Here is an 18,558-nt window from a genome sequence, read left to right as displayed (position 1 = left end):
ATAGTGCTGTGTTTTGGGTTTAGGATGTGAATAAAGTTGAAACACTGATGTTTTGGTTCTTGCTAAGTGGTGCTAAGGAAGAAGGAAGGGGACGTTCGGCGTGATGGCGTTTGTCTTCCCAAGTAAGCGTTACGCGTGATGGAGCCCTGCTTTCCTGGGGATGGCCGAACACCTGCCTGCCCATGGGAAGCAGTGAAAGAATTCCGTGTTTTGCTTTGCTTGCGTGTGTGGCTTTTGCTTTACCTATTTAACTGTTCTATTTTATTTTACTTCAATTATTAAACTGTTCTTAACCCATGAGTTTTCTCCCTTTTACCCTTCCAATTCTCTTCCCCATCCCACCGAGGGGGGAGTGAGCGAGCGGCTGCGTGGTGCTTAGTTGCTGGCTGGGGTTAAACCACGACACCTGCTCTCCAGAACAAAGTTGCAAACAGTTCCCTTTCCCAGGATTTAAAGCTAAAGTGTTATTTAAAAAAAGCTTCAGAATACCATTGCACACAGCATATTAATTTCAGGAAATCGGTAAAAAAGAACTAGTCCCAGCAACAGGCATAGAAACTAAGTTTCATAATCAGCTTTCCTCTTCAAAAAGAGACCACAGTAAGAATCATGTGAAATGTTTCAATGATTCTCCTTCAGCACACTGCTTTGAAATGTCCCTAATCTAAACTAGCTGGGGAGACTGAGTGACAAGGAATTATCAAGTAACAGACAGGAACATTGAAGTGAATAATATGTTCTTACCCAGTAGTGCTACCATCATTAACAAAACCACGATGTGCTTCACAGCCTTTCTTTTGTAAAAATAGAGGAGAAGGCAGAATATTATAATTTCTAATATCTGAAAATAAAAGGAAAGATAGTTAGAGCTGTGAAACTATGTAATAAATGCTCCATTCAAAGTCTTTGAGATGTCACATTCATTTTCTCTGCTCTAACAGTTCAAAGGCAAATTACTTTATTAAGCATCTTCTGCTAAAAACTAACCTTATTGCCAGTTGACTGAGTTATCAAATAATTGTTGTCATTTATCTTTCCTATTGTAGCAAAAGTTAAACTTTGAGCATTTCTTATTTCTTTAGTTTTTGGTTTTGCACTTCTAGCTATATTTTGTCACTGGTAGCATTGAGAAGACTTTTTTAATGTGACAGCAAAAATACCCATGTTTATTGGTAATAATTCTTAAAGAAACTCTACGATTCCTATGGAGTAAAGCACTTACCTGGAGGAACAGCAGTCTCTCCTTCTAACTATGGTATTCCTAGTGTCACTCTTTCTGACATGGAAGCTTATTTTTACTACCTTCTTTGCCCTTCTCCCCAGTCCTACTAAAAAAAATCCCCCCGAACACTGTCTTTTTTTTCAAGCTTTCTGCCATACACCGTAAGGAGGAAAACATTTATTTCATGTGGTGGTTCTCAAATTACAGGTACCTGTCAGGAGCTTACCTTGAAAAGCTCAATGACACAGTAGCAGACCACACTGCGGACATCTGCAGCTGCTGAAGCAGCTTTACCTACACTGTGCATGGTCCAGACTTGCTCCTTCGATAACACCTGACAGCTAAATGACAGACAGTTAAATTTACTGACTTGTTAATGTGTCTCTTTGCAGATTCCCTTAGTAACTCTTCCCTTTTGCTGTCTCAAAAACGTGGGTATTCTCCCTCCTACACACGTTGCCCAAATACTCCTCCATGCCTAAAGAAAACAGCAAGAGCCAAAAAGCTTTTGTGAAGCCCAGAAGACTCATGAAAACAGGGATGCTGGACCTCTGCACTGAGAGGTGCTCAGAAGCTTGCTAGCCTTAGAGACTGCATGGAGAAAGAGAAGCTCATTTGTACATGTTGGAAAGTAATCAAATGGGGGAAATAAGACAGAAAATGAGGTTGTCATCATTAATGAATCTGGTCATTGTCATTTTTTACCAACAAAAAAGGTCATAGAAAAACCTCACGTCTATCTCCTTGCTTTCATGACCAACATACTAATTTATGTTTTATTATGCCACTCCACTCTTAAACCAACAGTCGCCATAAGGCAGCACTAGACTTGAAAAGACCTGGGTGTTGTGCTGATGAAATTTCCAAAGAAGAGACTGAAGAGTTACTAGCGGCGGTTATATAATGTGACATAGCTGATCTCTCATGTTGGAGAGTGACTGCAGCAGGAAAGCAGTCATCAGCTACATTCAGCTACTAAAATTCTCTACCACACTCACACCTCCCCCAGTTTAGTAGCGTTCAAAAATATGAACAGAACATAATTATGCTTTAATTCATTTTTTATTTACCTTCACACGGATCCCTTACTCCCAAAGACAACTGAGAGACAATTGCATCTCAGAACATTAAAAATACAAATTTAGATTTTATATCACCTTTCTTTAAAAAATGTCAAATATTTATCACAAGATCAAAAAAAACGGAAGTGTTTTTGTTTTGATTTTTTTTTGTAAAAATGTGTTGAATATAATAAAGCATTTTGCTGTTGGTTAAAAAAAAAAGCATTCCTGGACTAATCCTTGTTTAATAACCTCTGCAATCTCTTGTGGAGTGCTGGTCTCATCTCCCTCCAAAGTGACATCCCTCCCCACCAGGCTTGCACCCAGAGGTGAAAGCTGGGCCATCAGACAGTAGAACAGAGGCCTTTGCCTCAGTCTCACAGTAAGTAACTTGGCCAGCCTCCCCAGCTTTATTCAACAGTGTAACACTGACTATATCTTAACCAGGAACCAAGGCAGAAGTCATGCCAAGATCTGCAGACATGTGAGTTCATCTTGGCTGCCCTGTGGAAAACTACGACAGGGTTTTGAGGGAACTCGAGAGGAGAAGTAAAGGTAGCAGCTTCACTCTTCATGCCACTGGCAAACACATCATAGGGCCAGAAGGGAATACCGCATTATCAGGCTGCAGCTACAACAGCCTCCGAATAGCTTCAGTTGCTATTTTGACAGTGAACAATTGCTAACAGAATGGAAGAAAGCTGTGCTAAATAAATATTCCCCACATGGAAAGGTACACAGGCTAAGAAAGAAGTTCCAGGGATGTCCCAGGTATCCTCTTCCCTGACATGCCAGTTCAGGACTCGCACACAGGATGGTGTGACTGGGACGGGGCCATGGCACCAGGTAACACAGCACTGCGAAACCTGCTTCCCACCAAGTGCAAACCTGAGCACCCATCGCCTCTCCCACACCCTCAGAGTGGTTGCCACAGAGTGTGCAGAAACCCATGAGACAGCCCTACCGTAGGCAGCCAGCTACACCTCAGGTATTGATTCATTTTATATCCCCTAGACAACTTTAATCACGATGCCAATAGAAGGAAGCACCATCATCTGCCCTGTGACTTCGATTTCAACCTACGCAAGAACAATCATCCAAAACCAAGCCCAGGGACAGTCGCTGGCTCAAACCGCTCCATCACGCCAGCTCTGGTGTTCCGCTCCCTCTTCCACCTCACTCCAGCCCCCAGCATGGCAAGTAGTGCCGAGCACCACTGACCTCGATTGAGCCAAGTCACTGTTGCTGGCTCTGCCCATCAGCCCTCCATCAGTCCTCATCCTGTCATCAGCTCTTCTCTTGCTAAAGCTACCACAAATTTCCACTGTGATCTCCTCCTGTTTAAAAGCAAATAAACGCACCAAGAAGACTCACTTCTGAAAGGAAACAGCCAAGCAAAACCATCAAAAGGACATAAAAGAGTCCCTGACGGCAACTTTGGAAGGGGTGCACAGGTCTGTGTGCTTGGCTGCTTCTGCCTCAAGCCCCAAGAGCAGGAGTGGTGTAGGGCCAGAGATGGCAGTCCTGTGGCCGAACGTGGGGAGAAATCTGATGTTTGCTTTTCAGGGCTGTTATTTAAGTTTACTCAGCTCTGTCAAGTCTCGCACACTAAGCATGAAATTCAAACAATTAGTTCTCACCTCGTGCTGCCCAGCAGCCAAACTGTTCTGCCATGGTTCTCTGCCGCTTAGTGACCCACCAACAGGTCACCTTTAATCACAAGACAAGGGAGAGGCCAACACCTTGAGTCACTCTGCAAGCAGAGTGCATGGCTCCTAACAGGACCTCATGCAGACAGGGACCCTCCTGGGGTACCACAGCTGTTACCTATGAGTGTGCCCTGAGAATTACCCAAAATAGCACTTGCTCTCATAGTTGATAGCTGTGATAGTGTTAAATACAAAGTCCAGGAATGGGAAGTGCGTAGATTGTATCAGCTTCACATATTCTGTTTAGAGGAATTGAAGGAACTTGACCTGCTAACAATCATTTTTGCTATTATAACTAATCTCTACTGAAGTCTCCTCAAGCCCACATCTCATCAACATTTTTTTATAATTGTGATGTTTTCCATGTTTCTAAGCATTACCAGAAGGCACCAGAACAAAATGTCACATTGTCTGCCTCAACTGTTTTTCTGGGATATACAGCAACATAGGCACCAATGAACCAGGAGGGTCTTCTGGGCACTTTGAAGGAAAAGCAGAAATGCTTTGAACCTGATTTTACAGAGATTAAATATTAACAACCCAATATTCACTATGCTTCTGTTGAGGGAAACCTAAGAGCTTCATCTATAATTGATGTCTTCTGTAGTGACTCAAAGGGCACATAAGCAAAAGAGAAAAAAAAACAGTTAGGATAGTAGTTCTTGCTCAGACATGATTATCCTACTGCAAAGTCTCAGAAGGTGACTCAAAGTTGTCTCATGTGGGAACTAGAGGCTATTTCTGCAGAACTCCTCTGATGCCAGTGGAGAGCCACATGGGGACAGTTTATCACCCACACAGAACATTTTGTGCCATTGGGGCTTTGTATTTCTCAGCAGACCACACTTCAGGTCTACTTTTAGAAAGACTGTTGGACTGCATTATACTGCTGTACTGTCTCCTCGCTATATATTTATACTGGAAACTCTGCAAATTCTGCTGCGCTTTTTTATATCTCGGCAGCCAACCTGTGCTAGGCATTTTACAAACAATCATGAAGAGCTAGTTCCCTGCCCAAAGAGAATGTTTACAGCAGGGTTTGCTTGAACTCCCAGCAGCATACCAGGATAATCAGGCTGGTATCTCAGAGTCTCTTGTGGGGCCTTTCACTCCTCCCTGTTCTTTGGACAGAAGCAGCTCAAAACAGATGAATCCAGGGAGCAGAAGGAACAAATAAAGCTTGATATGTTGTTGAGTCAACAAGATTTGCTGTGTACTTGCTCCGTCCTTCCCTGCAACCCATGCTGTACATGTGGAATCGGATGCTGGCTGAGGCAGGGAAAAGAGAGAAGATGGGAAAGTCCAGGGGTGACCTAGCACCTCCTCATAATGTCTCCTAAGAATATAGCACAGTCTTCCTAGGCATTCAACTGTGTTCTTATTAACTTTTCCTGAAACAAAGTCAAAAAAGCCCTCAGATGGGGAAAAGCCCTTTTCCAGCAACCTGTTGGTTTTAAGAAAATGTGAAGACCATATAGCACAGAGATTTCTGGTGTCACTGGGTGTAGATGGAGAGTTTTTTCACTCCACCACCTGTACACAAATGGGTGATGCAGCAATTTAAAATCAGTGCCTAAAATGCCAGGCTGTTGTAGTGTCTATAGGTGGAACTGCATGGTAGAGGGGGATATTCAGTAGGAGAGAGAGAGGGTCCTCCAGTGAGCACCAAGACCCCTCTTCTGAACTGCCTCCTAAAGAAGTCCCTCTCCCTCTGCTGATTACATGGATTTGCTGAAGCTCTTGCTGAGGCTGAAGCTACCCTTACTGAGCACCCCAAAACTCTTGGGCATTGCCTTCAAAAGCCTCTCTACTGCCTGATTGAAAGTGCATGTTATGATTGATGGAGCATGATCTTTAATTTCTTTCACTGAGCTGTATCACCATCTTTCAGAAGCTTTTAAAATGCACAAAAATTTTAGCAAGGGGATCAAGATTTTTTTGTGTTACCGTGTACTTTCTGCTTAATCAGTAGTCTCATGGATAGTTAAGATGTATTTAAAGCCTGCAGGTTGGCTAAAAGATTAAGGTCCTTAAACTGTCTACTCAGTGGCTTTCTAACTGAACTTCCTACTGAGAAAAGCCTGGGCACTAATAATCTAACCCGCGTCACTTTACTGGGGAAAAAGTAACTGCTTCTGAAGCTCCTATATTGCATCTTTCACATTCATCTGGAGGAACAAATTTTCAGCATTCCAGAAAAAGAGAGAGAGAAATTCCTCCTACTCACTCTGGTCTTGTTCCTGATGCTAATTAAATACATCAAAGAGGACGTATGGTATTTGAAGTTTGTATACAGATACTTTAATCAAAATGGTATTTTTGTATTTGAATTCAAACTCAGATTAACTTGAGTGGCAGTGAGGCAGGCTGCCTCTTCACATCTCAGCTCTATACAAAGCTCCTTTCGGCCAGGCTTAGCAACATGGGGATAAAACAGAGTAATATGAAAGAAAAAAAGCAGGACCAAGAGCATACAAAGCCTGATTTTTAAAAGCACAAGTCCATCACATTCCAGAAAAGCACTCTAACTTAGATGTACATGCAGACAGCGTGGCATGAACAAATATATAGGAAATAGAAGCAGTGCTAATATTTAGGTTTTTCCTCAAGCCCACTAAAACCCAAAATCTTTCCATTCTTGTTAATCCTGCACAACTGTGACTTTCCCCTGGCACGTAGTTCAAAAGACATCTTTTGGTTCAGCATACGTTCAGCTTGGGGACTGGAGTGATGACCCAGAGACTCGCTCTCTCTCCCATGAAAATCACACAATTTATCTTCAGGAGCAGTTTTTCTGCCACTAATGCATAATGCTGCAAAAATCCCAGTAACCCTCGTTTTTCTGATTTAGGGAGTAGTATGAACACTGGGTACTGATAGACGAAAAGCTGGACATGAGCCAGCAATGTGCTCTTGCAGCCCAGAAAGCCAACCATATCCTGGGCTGCATCAAAAGCAGTGTGGCCCGCAGGTCGAGGGAGGTGATTCTGCCCCTCTACTCTGGGGTCCTCAGTACAAGAAGGACATGGACCTGTTGGAGCGGGTCCAGAGGAGGGACACAAAAATGATCAGAGGGCTGGAACACCTCTCCTATGAGGAAAGGCTGAAAGAGCTGGGGTTGTTCAACCTGGAGAAGAGAAGGCTCCTGGGAGACCTTATTGCAGCCTTTCAATACTTAAAGGGGGCTTATAAGAAAGATGGGGACAGACTTTTTAGCAGGGCCAATAGCGATAGGACAAGGGGTAATGGTTTTAAACTAAAAGAGCGTAGATTCAGACTAGATATAAGGAAGACATTTTTTACAATGAGGGTAGTGAAACACTGGAACGGGTTGCCCAGAGAGGTGGTAGATGCCCCATCCTTGGAAACATTCAAGGCCAGGCTGGATGGGGCTCTGAGCAACCTGATCTGGTTGTAGGTGTCCCTGCCCATTGCAGGGGGGATGGACTAGATGACCTTTAAAGGTCCCTTCCATCCCAAAGCATTCTGTGATTCTATGATTCTGTGATTCTATGAACCAGATACTCACCAAATATACCAAAAAAGGCCAGCTCACTAAGTAATTCTGTACTCTCCTTGCTGTGAGCTCTTGGGATACATTTGGAGCAAATGTCACCAACAAGTATGTCCCTGTTACTGTCAGTGTTCCTCCTTCAAAGAAAAGGACATTTTGGTAAGACAAAATTTGTTAATCATGGTCATCCTTGCTCTCCAGCTGACTTGGAAATAGTTTCTAGAAAAAAATTTAAATCCATTTAATCAGATCTGGGTTTAGGTAATTGGGTTGCCTTGCATTTGTGGTCTTATCCAGTATAATTTTTATTAAAGACTCAAAGGATTTTGGAAATATGAAAAAGCTGTCAGTAAAGCCTCATGAATTAGGGTTCCAACTCAGCAAGGCATTTTCAGATACTCTCAATTCTAATACCAAGTGCATGACAAAGGAGAATCGATCCTTTGTATTTCTCCCAGGCACAAAGCAGGTCATGTAAACTTACGCTAAACTGAAAGGACAAGTTGCTTCCTGAGGCAGACAGCTAGATCATTAACCAGGGTAAATTAAGAGAGTTCTCCTGAAGTCAGTGTGGCCACAGAGATCTGCACCAGCTATGGACCTGCCCTGGAAACATTAGGTGCAACAGATATGTTCCAGTCCAATGCTCATGTGAAGCTGTCATGAAGCCAACATTTTGGCTGCTCCCTGTTGTATTTGCAGACCTATGAACTGTTTTATAAGAGGTTGATTTGCAAAAGACTGTTCAGCCATTAGGTTGCCAGGGCCCCTTTTCAAGGTCGAACTTGCATTATTGTGCTTTTAATAAAAATCTGGAAGTTCTGCCTTGTGGACAGCCAGCTGACAAACACAGATGTTCATCGAGGTATTGAGATAGAAGTGAGCCGATCCTGAGCTCATAAACTGTATTGGATTAAGGAAGATATTAGCTAATCAATTTTTTTTCACGTAATCTTTAAAATTCTTGGCAAACCTATAAATTGGTGTGGAATACAAGACTCAGGAATACAAAATAAAGCATATCCGGAGGACTTTGCTGGCACTGCTATCGCGCACAGTTCCTTTGGAAAAGCAGAACTGTTCTATATTTATGTGCTTGCAAAAACATCACCATATTTCCCATCATACAGCTCATTCCTATGGAATGTAGCAACATTGTTAAATCCTTCTTGCAAAGTCGAACTCACAGAAATAAAATAAATCAGTGCTTGAACACTAGCTAAAGCAACATACAATGTACAAGGCCATAAGGGAAACATGATCAGTCAAGGGAGGGGGGATTTTGAACGTAGCAGCTGAGCTGGCAAACTTGGATCCCAAACCTAAATAAATATTATATAGTATTCCTGGAAGAACACTGAACAAATCTCTGCAAAACATTCATGAGAACAGCTGGGATGTCCTTGTTATGGTATGGACAATCAAGCCTAGACACTAGGAACCCCACAGAAATACCAGGTGCCCCGTAGCAACATCAGGTGCACTGTCCCAGCTGAGATGGCTCATGTAAAGCCCAAACCCTGAAATATGCTTGTCTCTCACTATTACTGTGTTTAAGCAGGGCAGTTTTGATGTGCAAAAACCATCTTGGACACGGACAAAACTTTGACATGCTTTTACAGTGAAGACCATGTTTCCCAGCAAAACATTGACAACATGATTATTTGTTCTTTGAAGTCATAAAATTAATACCAAAAAGGAAGTTGTCACTTTTAACTGAGCTTGAATTTTTGTGCAATGTCTATGCAGTAAGAAACAAAAACCCTTATATTTGAATGAATAACTCAATAGTTTCATTGTTTTTATTAAAATTGTGTTGGACTCATAAAGATAATACTAAATACAACCTCAGAGGCAAAAATAGACAATGAAAATAAATGTAAGCAATAAGGACACATAAGGAATGAGTTATGGTTATAAGAGCAGAGGATTTGGGAATGCAGTCTTTTCCACATGCATTGAAGGTTCTCTCCTTTTTTGTCACTTCTTCCCAATTTTGAAAGTATCTATCTTGAAACACTTGCTTGGGAAAGTGGGACTGTGAAGGTGGAGAGCTGTGTGAGAGCTACAGCTTGCTAAGCATATGGCGACACACATGTCCATATTAGCAAATGCTTACTTACCCAATATATCAGCAGCCCTCAGGGTCTTCTTTAGGAATAAGACAGAAATAAATGCACTACCTAGAACAGAATTTAAAGACATTTTTTATATTTGATTGATAGAATAACAAGTGCTATAGCAAAAAGCTGCCCTGGGCCAAGTATAAATATATCTCATGGCCGTTGTTTTTGCACCATACCATGATATAACCAGCCAGGAGTCCATTCCGGCAACCAACCAACCCTCAGTTTTTGCAAAATTTTAAATGTATCCAGCAGGCTCTTACATAGTTGAAGGGATGCAATACCCTTCCCGTCTCCCACGCAGACACAGCTTAAACTGCTCTGATTCAGTCATATGTGGAAGTGTCAGGAAAGCTGGGCACCAGTCAGCCTTACCATTCCACTCCCCATTTTGCCACCAACTCACTGTATGGACTTGCTCAAGGCAAATTACCTCATAGAAGGATAAAATTCTGCTTCTTTAGATTTCAATGTATAAGAAAAGTGGCAGCGGTACAACTAAGAGGAAGAAAGCCACTGCAAAAAAGTAATATTTAGTATGAACTAAGAGAGTGGTCATGATGTCTGCAAACAAGCAGGTGGAAGAACCAACATCTGCACTCTACAGGAGCACCGCCCATGGTCTTCTAGAGTGATTTGTAATGAGGAAGGAGAAAAATGGAAGCGAGCCCTGGAAATGACCTCCTGTTCCCTGGGCAACTCTTCCCCTTGTTCAGCTCTCACATCTCCCCTCTGCCCCCTCCTAGCCCTGCCTCTTTGGGATGGGCAGCAGTGAGTGGGTGAGCAGCAGTAGTGATCAGGCCAGGATTTCTGGACGTGGGCTAGCAAGGGAAGAAGGGGTTTGGACTTAAGATAGATAAGACTGTTGGCCACCTGGCTCTATTCCAGCACACAACATTAGAGTATCTGCCTCTAAGGAGGAGCAAAAGGGGCTGAATAGCTCCTATGTAAAAGATGAGAAATGGCTTTTGGGAGAGGTGCATCGGTAATGTTAGATTCATTTAGAAACCTCAAAGAAAGACTCTGCCCAGGAGGGACAGTGAAGGGACACATTGAACCTAAATCATGGGGTGCTGTTACAAGAGCTCTGTTCCTGCCTACAGTGTGAAATTCTTGGTTTATTCTTGAAATAACAGTTCAACCTTTTTGCAACCATCTTTGCCTCATTATGTCTATTGTTCTGATGGAAAATTTAATTTGTGGTTAGCTAGTAGATGTACTCTAGATAAATCTAGGGAGGTTCATACCAAGAGGTAAACAGAGAACTGGAATTCAGCATCACATCTGTGTTATCCAGTCAGTAGAAAATCAAATGTAGCAGAAATAAATTTAAACTGTATCAAGGGTGATGGAGATCTATGCAAATTAATAAGTGCAATAAAAGAATCTTCAACTGAAAATGCCTCCCTGAAAGTAAGCTGCCTGACACAGTTTTCTTTATTCAATGTTGCAGCGACAACTTTGCTGGAGAAAAGACACTGGTATCCAGGCAACACTGGTAATAGCAGAGCTACCTAGGTTTAGAAAAGAGGGAGGACAAAAACCAGGAAAGAAGCAGCAGCAACCCCAGATAGTGCAGGAATTAATTACTGCTCTGTCTCCCTGCTGTCGTAGTGCTCCCAAACTCCACCGCAGCCCACCCACCTAGGCAGTCACTATCACAGCAAAGACCTGTTGCTTAATGAACTGATGCCTCAGTGATTTTTTTTTTTGAGTACCCCCTTGTCTGGGCTCTCTGCATTCAGCAGAGATCTAGTAAATGCAATTTAGGGTTCAATTCCAGTGTTGGCATCCAATTTGGGGTGAGATGAGTTATGCCCAAAATTCCACTGCCTACTTCTCTGGAGATGACAAACGGCAGCCTGGGGGGATCACAATCTCTGAGGCTGGCAGTGGGTACAGGGAGGCACTGGAATGCATCCAGACAATGAAACTTGTCACTCAGCCTGTCATCTGCTTCAATAATGCATTCAAATGTGGCAAGCTCTTTCTCCAGAGATAGCTGGTAATGCACAAGAGATCATGAGCTTAACAGAAAGTATGTATAATTAATGCTCTTTACAATGTGTAATATGTAGAGGAATCTAAAAATAGGAGATGTTTCAAGAACACATGTTAGGCCATCTGGGACTGGAGGAAAAACTGAAGTAGAGGGGGAGATGCAACACCAAGGTGAGGAGAGTGAGATCCAGGAGAGACTCTGAACACAAAAGACAGCTGTCCCTGTGGATAAACCACAAACACTGCGTATTCATTCAGGTGAAGAAGAAAAGCAAATGGGGTAAATCTAAGCAAAGAAGCAGAGAACAGTTACACAGACCTGATGAGATGCTAGAGGACATACATGACTGATCAGAAGCCTGGCAAACTCTGGCTATTACCTTCAGGGCTGAATTTTAAGCAAGTTACGGTAGCACAGCCAAGAGAACACCTTGTTATTACACACTGGCTAGCACAATATTTTAATTTTATTTGTATTTTGTTAATTTTCTAGGTTTTGAACTCCATAAGTTCGACTTTTAAATAGTCTTTTATGTTCTTCAATTTGCAGGGTGGGTTTGAACCAGGTAAAATCAAAGAAAGCAAGGTCAGATCATCTTGATGCAGACAGTGGCTCACTAGGAACGATGGGCCAGAGGAAAAGGGTTTTTAAGGGAGCCTGTGAGCCCCAGGAGCACAGGCTGACGTTTGCTCATTTTGCCTTCTGCTGGCTTTGCAGCTTTCCCTGGCCAGCAAGACAAATGGCAGGCACCAAAGCGTACGCCAGGATCCCAGTGAGAAATGGCCCTCACAGCGGCTCTGCCCCTCTTCCTTAACTCCTTTGGGCTCTGGCTCACAGTCTCAAGTCCATGTAGTTGCTTAAGACATTAACTCCTCCAGAAAAGGCAGTTTAAAGACAATATGCCAGATGGCCAACACGTTCCCTCCACCATCTCCTCTCTGCCTGGTGGCCTCCAAGCTGACCCTGCTGTGAGCAGCAGGTTGGGTTGGGGACTTCCTGGGGTCCCTTCCAACCTGAGTTATCCTAGGAGTCTGTGAAACCTTGGCAGAAGAGTAAGTGGGCATCCAGAGGCCACAGCTAAGCCTACCAGATATTTGAGTTAAAGCCCTTACTGCATCCCAAATTCAGCTCCTAAATGGAGCCCTGCTGAAACCCCTGTGTTCAGCTCCCCACGCTCTCTGCTCCTTTCCCGCCATCCCTCAGACCACAGGCAAGGTGCTTCCCATCTCCCTGCCTCTCCTCCTCACTACCAGTGATGTTACACCCTCGCACTTTCCTCCTAGCCTGCTTCCCATTCACCATGATTTCGTCCCATCACCACAGCATGAGTCCAACTTCCTACCACCCAGCCCCAATTTTCCCTTCCCACGCCAGGGTCCTCTTGTTCCCCCTCTGTCACAGAAGCTGTGTGCCTCCTCCTCCTACAGCATTATACTGATGTGGCAAATAAATCACTGAACATTATGTTCAACTCTACAGATGAATAGATCGAGGAACTTGGGCAATTGCTGTGCTGAAAAGTATTTATATGTCTTTGCAACTGTTCATTTGTTTGCCTGTTTTTTTTAATAAAAGCTATAGCCAGTTATAGAGATTGAGATCTGTCAGAGTGAGGAATAGTCTCTGGGTTTTTTTTAAATTGTTCCACAATAAAATATAACAATACCAAAATGCAGACAAAAAATTGTGTCAAAGTGTAAGTTGGCAACAGCTTGGCAACAAAACAAGGCTCATTGTTCTGAAGCCTCATTGGTTTTGAACCACTGGTTTTAGCAATACAGCACACACACAACTCTAAGCCCAAATTGTCAGCCTGTAAGTCATTGAAGCAAAGACTGCATCCCTGGTCATCTGAGCAGTCTTGTATACTTTTGGGTGAATCAGAACATTTTTAGCTTTTTAACTACTTATTAAGGTAAAACTTTCAAAACTAGGCCCAGATCCTACTCCCACTGAAAGTGGTGGCAGATAGCCTGCTAGATCAAAAGAAGGGCAGAAAATCTGGAAGATGATCTGTTAAGGATTAAACATTACAGAACCAATACATCCTAAGGAAATCCTTGAGTTCATTTCATGCCTTAATTGTGTCATGCTTGTATTAAATTGAGAAGTAAATAGGTCCTGTAAAATATCTGTATCTATATGATAGAGCCTTTCTGAAGGCTCATGAAACTCTTCAATCTGGAAACTAGTATTTCATATGAAAAATATTATGACTTGGCACTACATCAAAATCATGATAAATAAAAACTATTGGGTAGAAAATGGGAAAAAAAGAGTTTGTTCAGGAGATTAATTTCTATGCTGAAACAACTTCATCTTCTCATACATCAGCATAAAACAGGCTGGTTTTTATTCATTATTTACTGAATACATATTCAGTGCAGCATGTGAATTTCAATTTAAATTTAAAAAAATGGTAGAAAATGTCCATTTTCTGCATGATATGCAATTAAGTGTCTTAAGGGAGGGCTGTAATGATGCTACACATAGCTTAGTCAGCTGCTCACTCTCTTAGGAGAGTGATCGTTTACAATTCTCTCCATATGTAGGTTTTCTCCTGTGCAAATAGAAACAGAGTAGTGTGATATGTAGGTTCTGCCACTAGCAGACACTGAATGGTGAGAACCCAACTCACAAAACAACTCCTCTGCCTCCTACACATGAAAGCTTCAGTTAGGATTGTTTCTTGTTTGTTTCTTTTAGAAAGCGATAATACCCAACAGGAAAATTTAAAGATAGAAAATACATACTGATCTGTAGAGTTTATTTTCTGTATTTTGTCCAATCCAACCTTAAAAAACTCAAATGAAAGAGTGTCCGTCACTTATTTTTTCCTACCCAAAACTATTTCACAAATAAATACATTTCATTATTAAGTTGCTTTCCTGGTACTGAGGCTATTTATGAATCTCATCTTTTTACCTCTATTTTTATTGTCAGGTCTTACACTAAATAATTCCTTTCATAACTGTTCATAACTTCAAATATTAGTATATCCTTCCTTTTCCTCTTTTCAGTTCTTAGGCGAGCTTTGTGTACTGTTCTAAATATATTAGTACTCTCCTCACAAATGATAGACTGCTTTTACTGCTTCTTTCTTGTCCAATAGTTTTCCAATAAAACCACAAAATTTAATATTTGCCTCAAATGTTCATTCTGTTAAGCTTAACTGATTCAGTCAGGTAAAGGCATTTAAAACCACCCATTTTGCAGAATACTTTTGTACCCATTTCATTGGTGGTCTGGATGAAATACCAAAGGAGGAGTAATAGCCATGATTCAAAGACTATTGTTTAATGTTTGCACCTCTCCCAGTTTGTGCAACGAGAAAAACATTTCACTTTGAGACCAAGCATTTACGCTGTTTTATGCAGCTTAAGGGTCTGTCTCCATCTAATGAAGCAGTTTAAGTTCACCCAGTTGATTTTGCACTCAATCTGTTCAGCAGTGCTCAAGCTGTGAGGATGCAGTTGCTGCCCATCCCATTTTAAGATGTGACCCTAAGGTATGCTTTATACAGACAGACCCGCAGTCTGCCTTCCAAGCTGCAGAGATTCAGGACCATCCCAGTACAGAAGCACTTGGAGATGCTTTAATCCATCCCCAAACTCAAGCTATTGTAGTCTGCCACACAGTCAGGAAGATCTGGAGACATGATGAGGCAGGTAGTACATTTGATCACTGCAGCTCAAATGAGCAGGAGGTTAAGGGGGCAGAGAACGGGGAGCAGGTCTTCCTGGGTAAGTACCAGTATTTCCACAGGGGATCCAGAGGTTGCACACTAAGAGGGGGACAAGAAAAAGGGCTGAACTGTTGAGGTTGCCAGTCATGAGAGGAATGTGGTTTAGCTGAAGGATAGTGTGAAAAACATTATTTTAAAAAGTGCCCAAGCATTTTTATTAAGCACATTCAGAAGGAAAGGAGCTGGTTTGGAGAAAGGAGCTGTGCTCACAGCCTTGGAGCAGATGAAAATATCTCTTTCCTGCGCAAAGGGCTATGGGGGGGGACAGAAGGACAGGAAGCACAGATGGCCCCTAATGCCCATGCACAAAACACAAGGACAGGCAAGTCCATGTGCACTCTGCAGGCACTGACAGACAAATCACAGCTGGTTTTGAGGGCCTGTAGCACCATCTCCATGGTGGAGTCTGGACATAGACAATTCATGCCTGAGAATCTCCCTGCCCTGACACTATTAGCTTAAAAATCCTTCATCTTATCCTGCCTACATCTCAGATATACTGTTTTGCTCAAGGGGAGGGCAGGAGCTCAAGGAAAAACAGTCTGCTGACCTACTGTGGGTCATTTTGGCATAGACAGGGGAGAGAATCCAGGAATGAGGAGGATGGATGCATTTAGATCGGTGGGACCTGGGTCTCCTTCAGAGCCAAAGCTCTGTGTCACGGAGGATTAACACGAATTCGGGGAAACTTAAAGAATATCTGTATGCATAGCCAGATTTAAACAGGGATCTAGCTCTGCCCAAAACATCTGGGAACAAATTCATCAGAGCTAATTGACTACTCAAACCTATTCTTAGTTTATATGACAGATATTAATGGTGCACTGAATACAAGGGAAGATATTACGGACTTTAGTTGGTTGGTGCATGACCTCTTGATAGCTATCCTGCACACTGAACATGTAACATTTCTAATATGATTAAATATTAGTTCTGGAAAAGTGGTGGACAAAACATGAAACATTCTTCCCAATCCTTAATGCCAATATGCTAATAAAAAAGCAAGTCAAATATCAGAGGAACTGTTCAAAAGAGAGAGCATTAAGGTGAGCTTAATTCTGGAAACTGGATTTAGGACATACACACTGCCGAGAGAAGGAAGAACCCTGAAAATCCTGTTGTTGCATCTTCTAGACAAGTAAAAATGAAGTATTTTAAGAATAGTCTGGTGAATGTTTCCCAGTTCTCATTAGTAACAGAGTTCTCAAAATCCCAAGTTCTTGGGCCACAAAGATGTCACATTACAGTGAATAGGAGAAATCCATTTCTACGAGAATATCTGAGAATCTTTTTCCTAAAGCACCATCAGGGATAGCAATTTTCATAGCTTAAAGCAATTTCTTGCCCCACAGCTATTTAGAAGGAGCATATAAAAATGCAAAGGGATCTCACAGAATCATAGAATCATTAAGGTTGGAAAAGACCTTTGAGATCATTGAGTCCAACTGTTAACATAATTACCAGGTCCACCTCTAAACCATGTCCCTAACCACCACATCCATACGTTTTTTGAACACTTCCAGGGAGTGTGATTGCACCACTTCCGTGGGCAGTCAGTTCCAATGCCTAACTACTCTCTCTGTGAAGAAGTTTTTCCTAATATCCAAACTAAAACTCCCCTGGCGCAGCTTGAGGCCGTTTCCTCTTGTCCTATCACTCGTTACTACGGAGAAGAGACCGATCCCCACCTCGCTACAACCTCCTTTCAGGTAGTTGTAAAGAGTAATAAGGTCTTCCCTCAGCCTCCTCTTCTCCAGGCTAAACAACCCCAGTTCCCTCAGCCGCTCCTCATAAGACTTGTGCTCTAGACCCTTCACCAGCTTTGTTGCCCTTCTCTGGACACGCTCCAGCACCTCCATGTCCTTCTTGTAGTGAGGGGCCCAAAACTGAACACAGTACTCAAGGTGTGGCCTCACCAGTGCCGAGTACAGGGGCACGATCACCTCCCTGGTCCTGCTGGCCACACTATTCCTGATACAAGCCAGGATGCCATTGGCCCTCTTGGCCACCTGAGCACACTGCTGGCTCATGTTCAGGCGGCTGTCAGCCAACACTCCCAGGTCCTTGTCTGCCAGGCAGCTCTCCAGCCACTCCTCCCCCAGCCTGTAGCGTTGCGTGGGATTGTTGTGACCGAAGTGCAGGACCCAGCACTGAGCCTTGTTGAACCTCATACAGTTGGCCCCAGCCCAACGATCCAGCCTGTCCAGATCCATCTGTAGAGTCTTCCTACCTTCAGGCAGATCAACGCTTCCACCCAGCTTGGTGTCATCTGCAAACTTACTGAGGGTGCACCCAATCCCCTCATCCAGATCATCGATAAAGATATTGAACAGAACCAGCCCCAACACTGAGCCCTGGGGAACACCGCTCATGACTGCCAACTGGATTTGACTCAATTCACCACCGCTCTCTGGGCTCGGCCGTCCAGCCAGTTTTTAACCCAGCACAGAGTGCACTTATCCAAGCCGTGAGCAGCCAGCTTTTCCAGGAGAATGCTGTGGGAGACAGTGTCAAAGGCCTTACTAAAGTCCAGGTAGACAACATCCACAGCCTTTCATCTCAGCAATGTCAGCCTAAGCAAGTTAAGTGTAAAACAACTCTCTACAGGATGATGAAAACTGCAGAAGAAATGATCTCTGATACCACTGGCCTCTCCTCATCCCGCCCCTCCCCCCCCCCCCCCCAAGTTCTTTCTGCAGGCAAAATCAAGACAATGAGCTAAAAACCACAGCAGCCTAAAATTACCCAAGCTACATGTAAAACATGATTTTTGATTTTTAAGTATAAAAAGCTTTTTAATGATCACATCAAACATGTATTACTCCTCCACTTTTAAATTAAAAATTTACCAATTTCTCCTCTTGAAGAAAACAACTGCTGTCTTCTCAAACTATTTAAAACCCTGAACAGATGTAGAGCTTGCATCATTGCAACCACACACAGAAATACTTCCACTGTGTAAGAAGAAAAATATAGTCTTTGTAGCTTAATTCTAAGAAAAAAAATAAAATTTACTGGTGTCATTCCAATTCATGGTCTGTGGTGCTGGATTCTTTCTAAAACCAGCCATCAGAAGCACCCAGCTCAATAGAATGAAGCACAAACTTTTCACTATTTAATTGATACCGGGTTAAGTGCAAAATTCAGTTGGATGCAGTTAAATGTGGTAGCACAGCATA

General features: G+C 42.7%; 1 protein-coding gene across 1 annotated transcript in view; it reads right to left on the bottom strand.

The window, feature by feature from the left end:
* Positions 1-18,558, bottom strand: part of NIPAL2 (NIPA like domain containing 2) — a gene marked incomplete at both ends in the record, with an annotated part of 51,631 nt that overhangs the window by 10,272 nt on the left and 22,801 nt on the right. The window contains 3 exons of the mRNA XM_082311432.1: positions 745-841; positions 7,522-7,643; positions 9,630-9,689. Of these exons, the coding sequence (XP_082167558.1) occupies positions 745-841; positions 7,522-7,643; positions 9,630-9,689 (279 nt within the window). The remainder of the gene's footprint in view (positions 1-744; positions 842-7,521; positions 7,644-9,629; positions 9,690-18,558) is intronic.

This window comes from Platalea leucorodia, assembly GCF_965183815.1.
Source record: "Platalea leucorodia genome assembly, chromosome: 1".
Taxonomy (NCBI): Eukaryota; Metazoa; Chordata; class Aves; order Pelecaniformes; family Threskiornithidae; genus Platalea; species Platalea leucorodia.
Note: the sequence above shows the minus strand (reverse complement) of the source record. Positions and strands in the feature narration are given on the sequence as shown.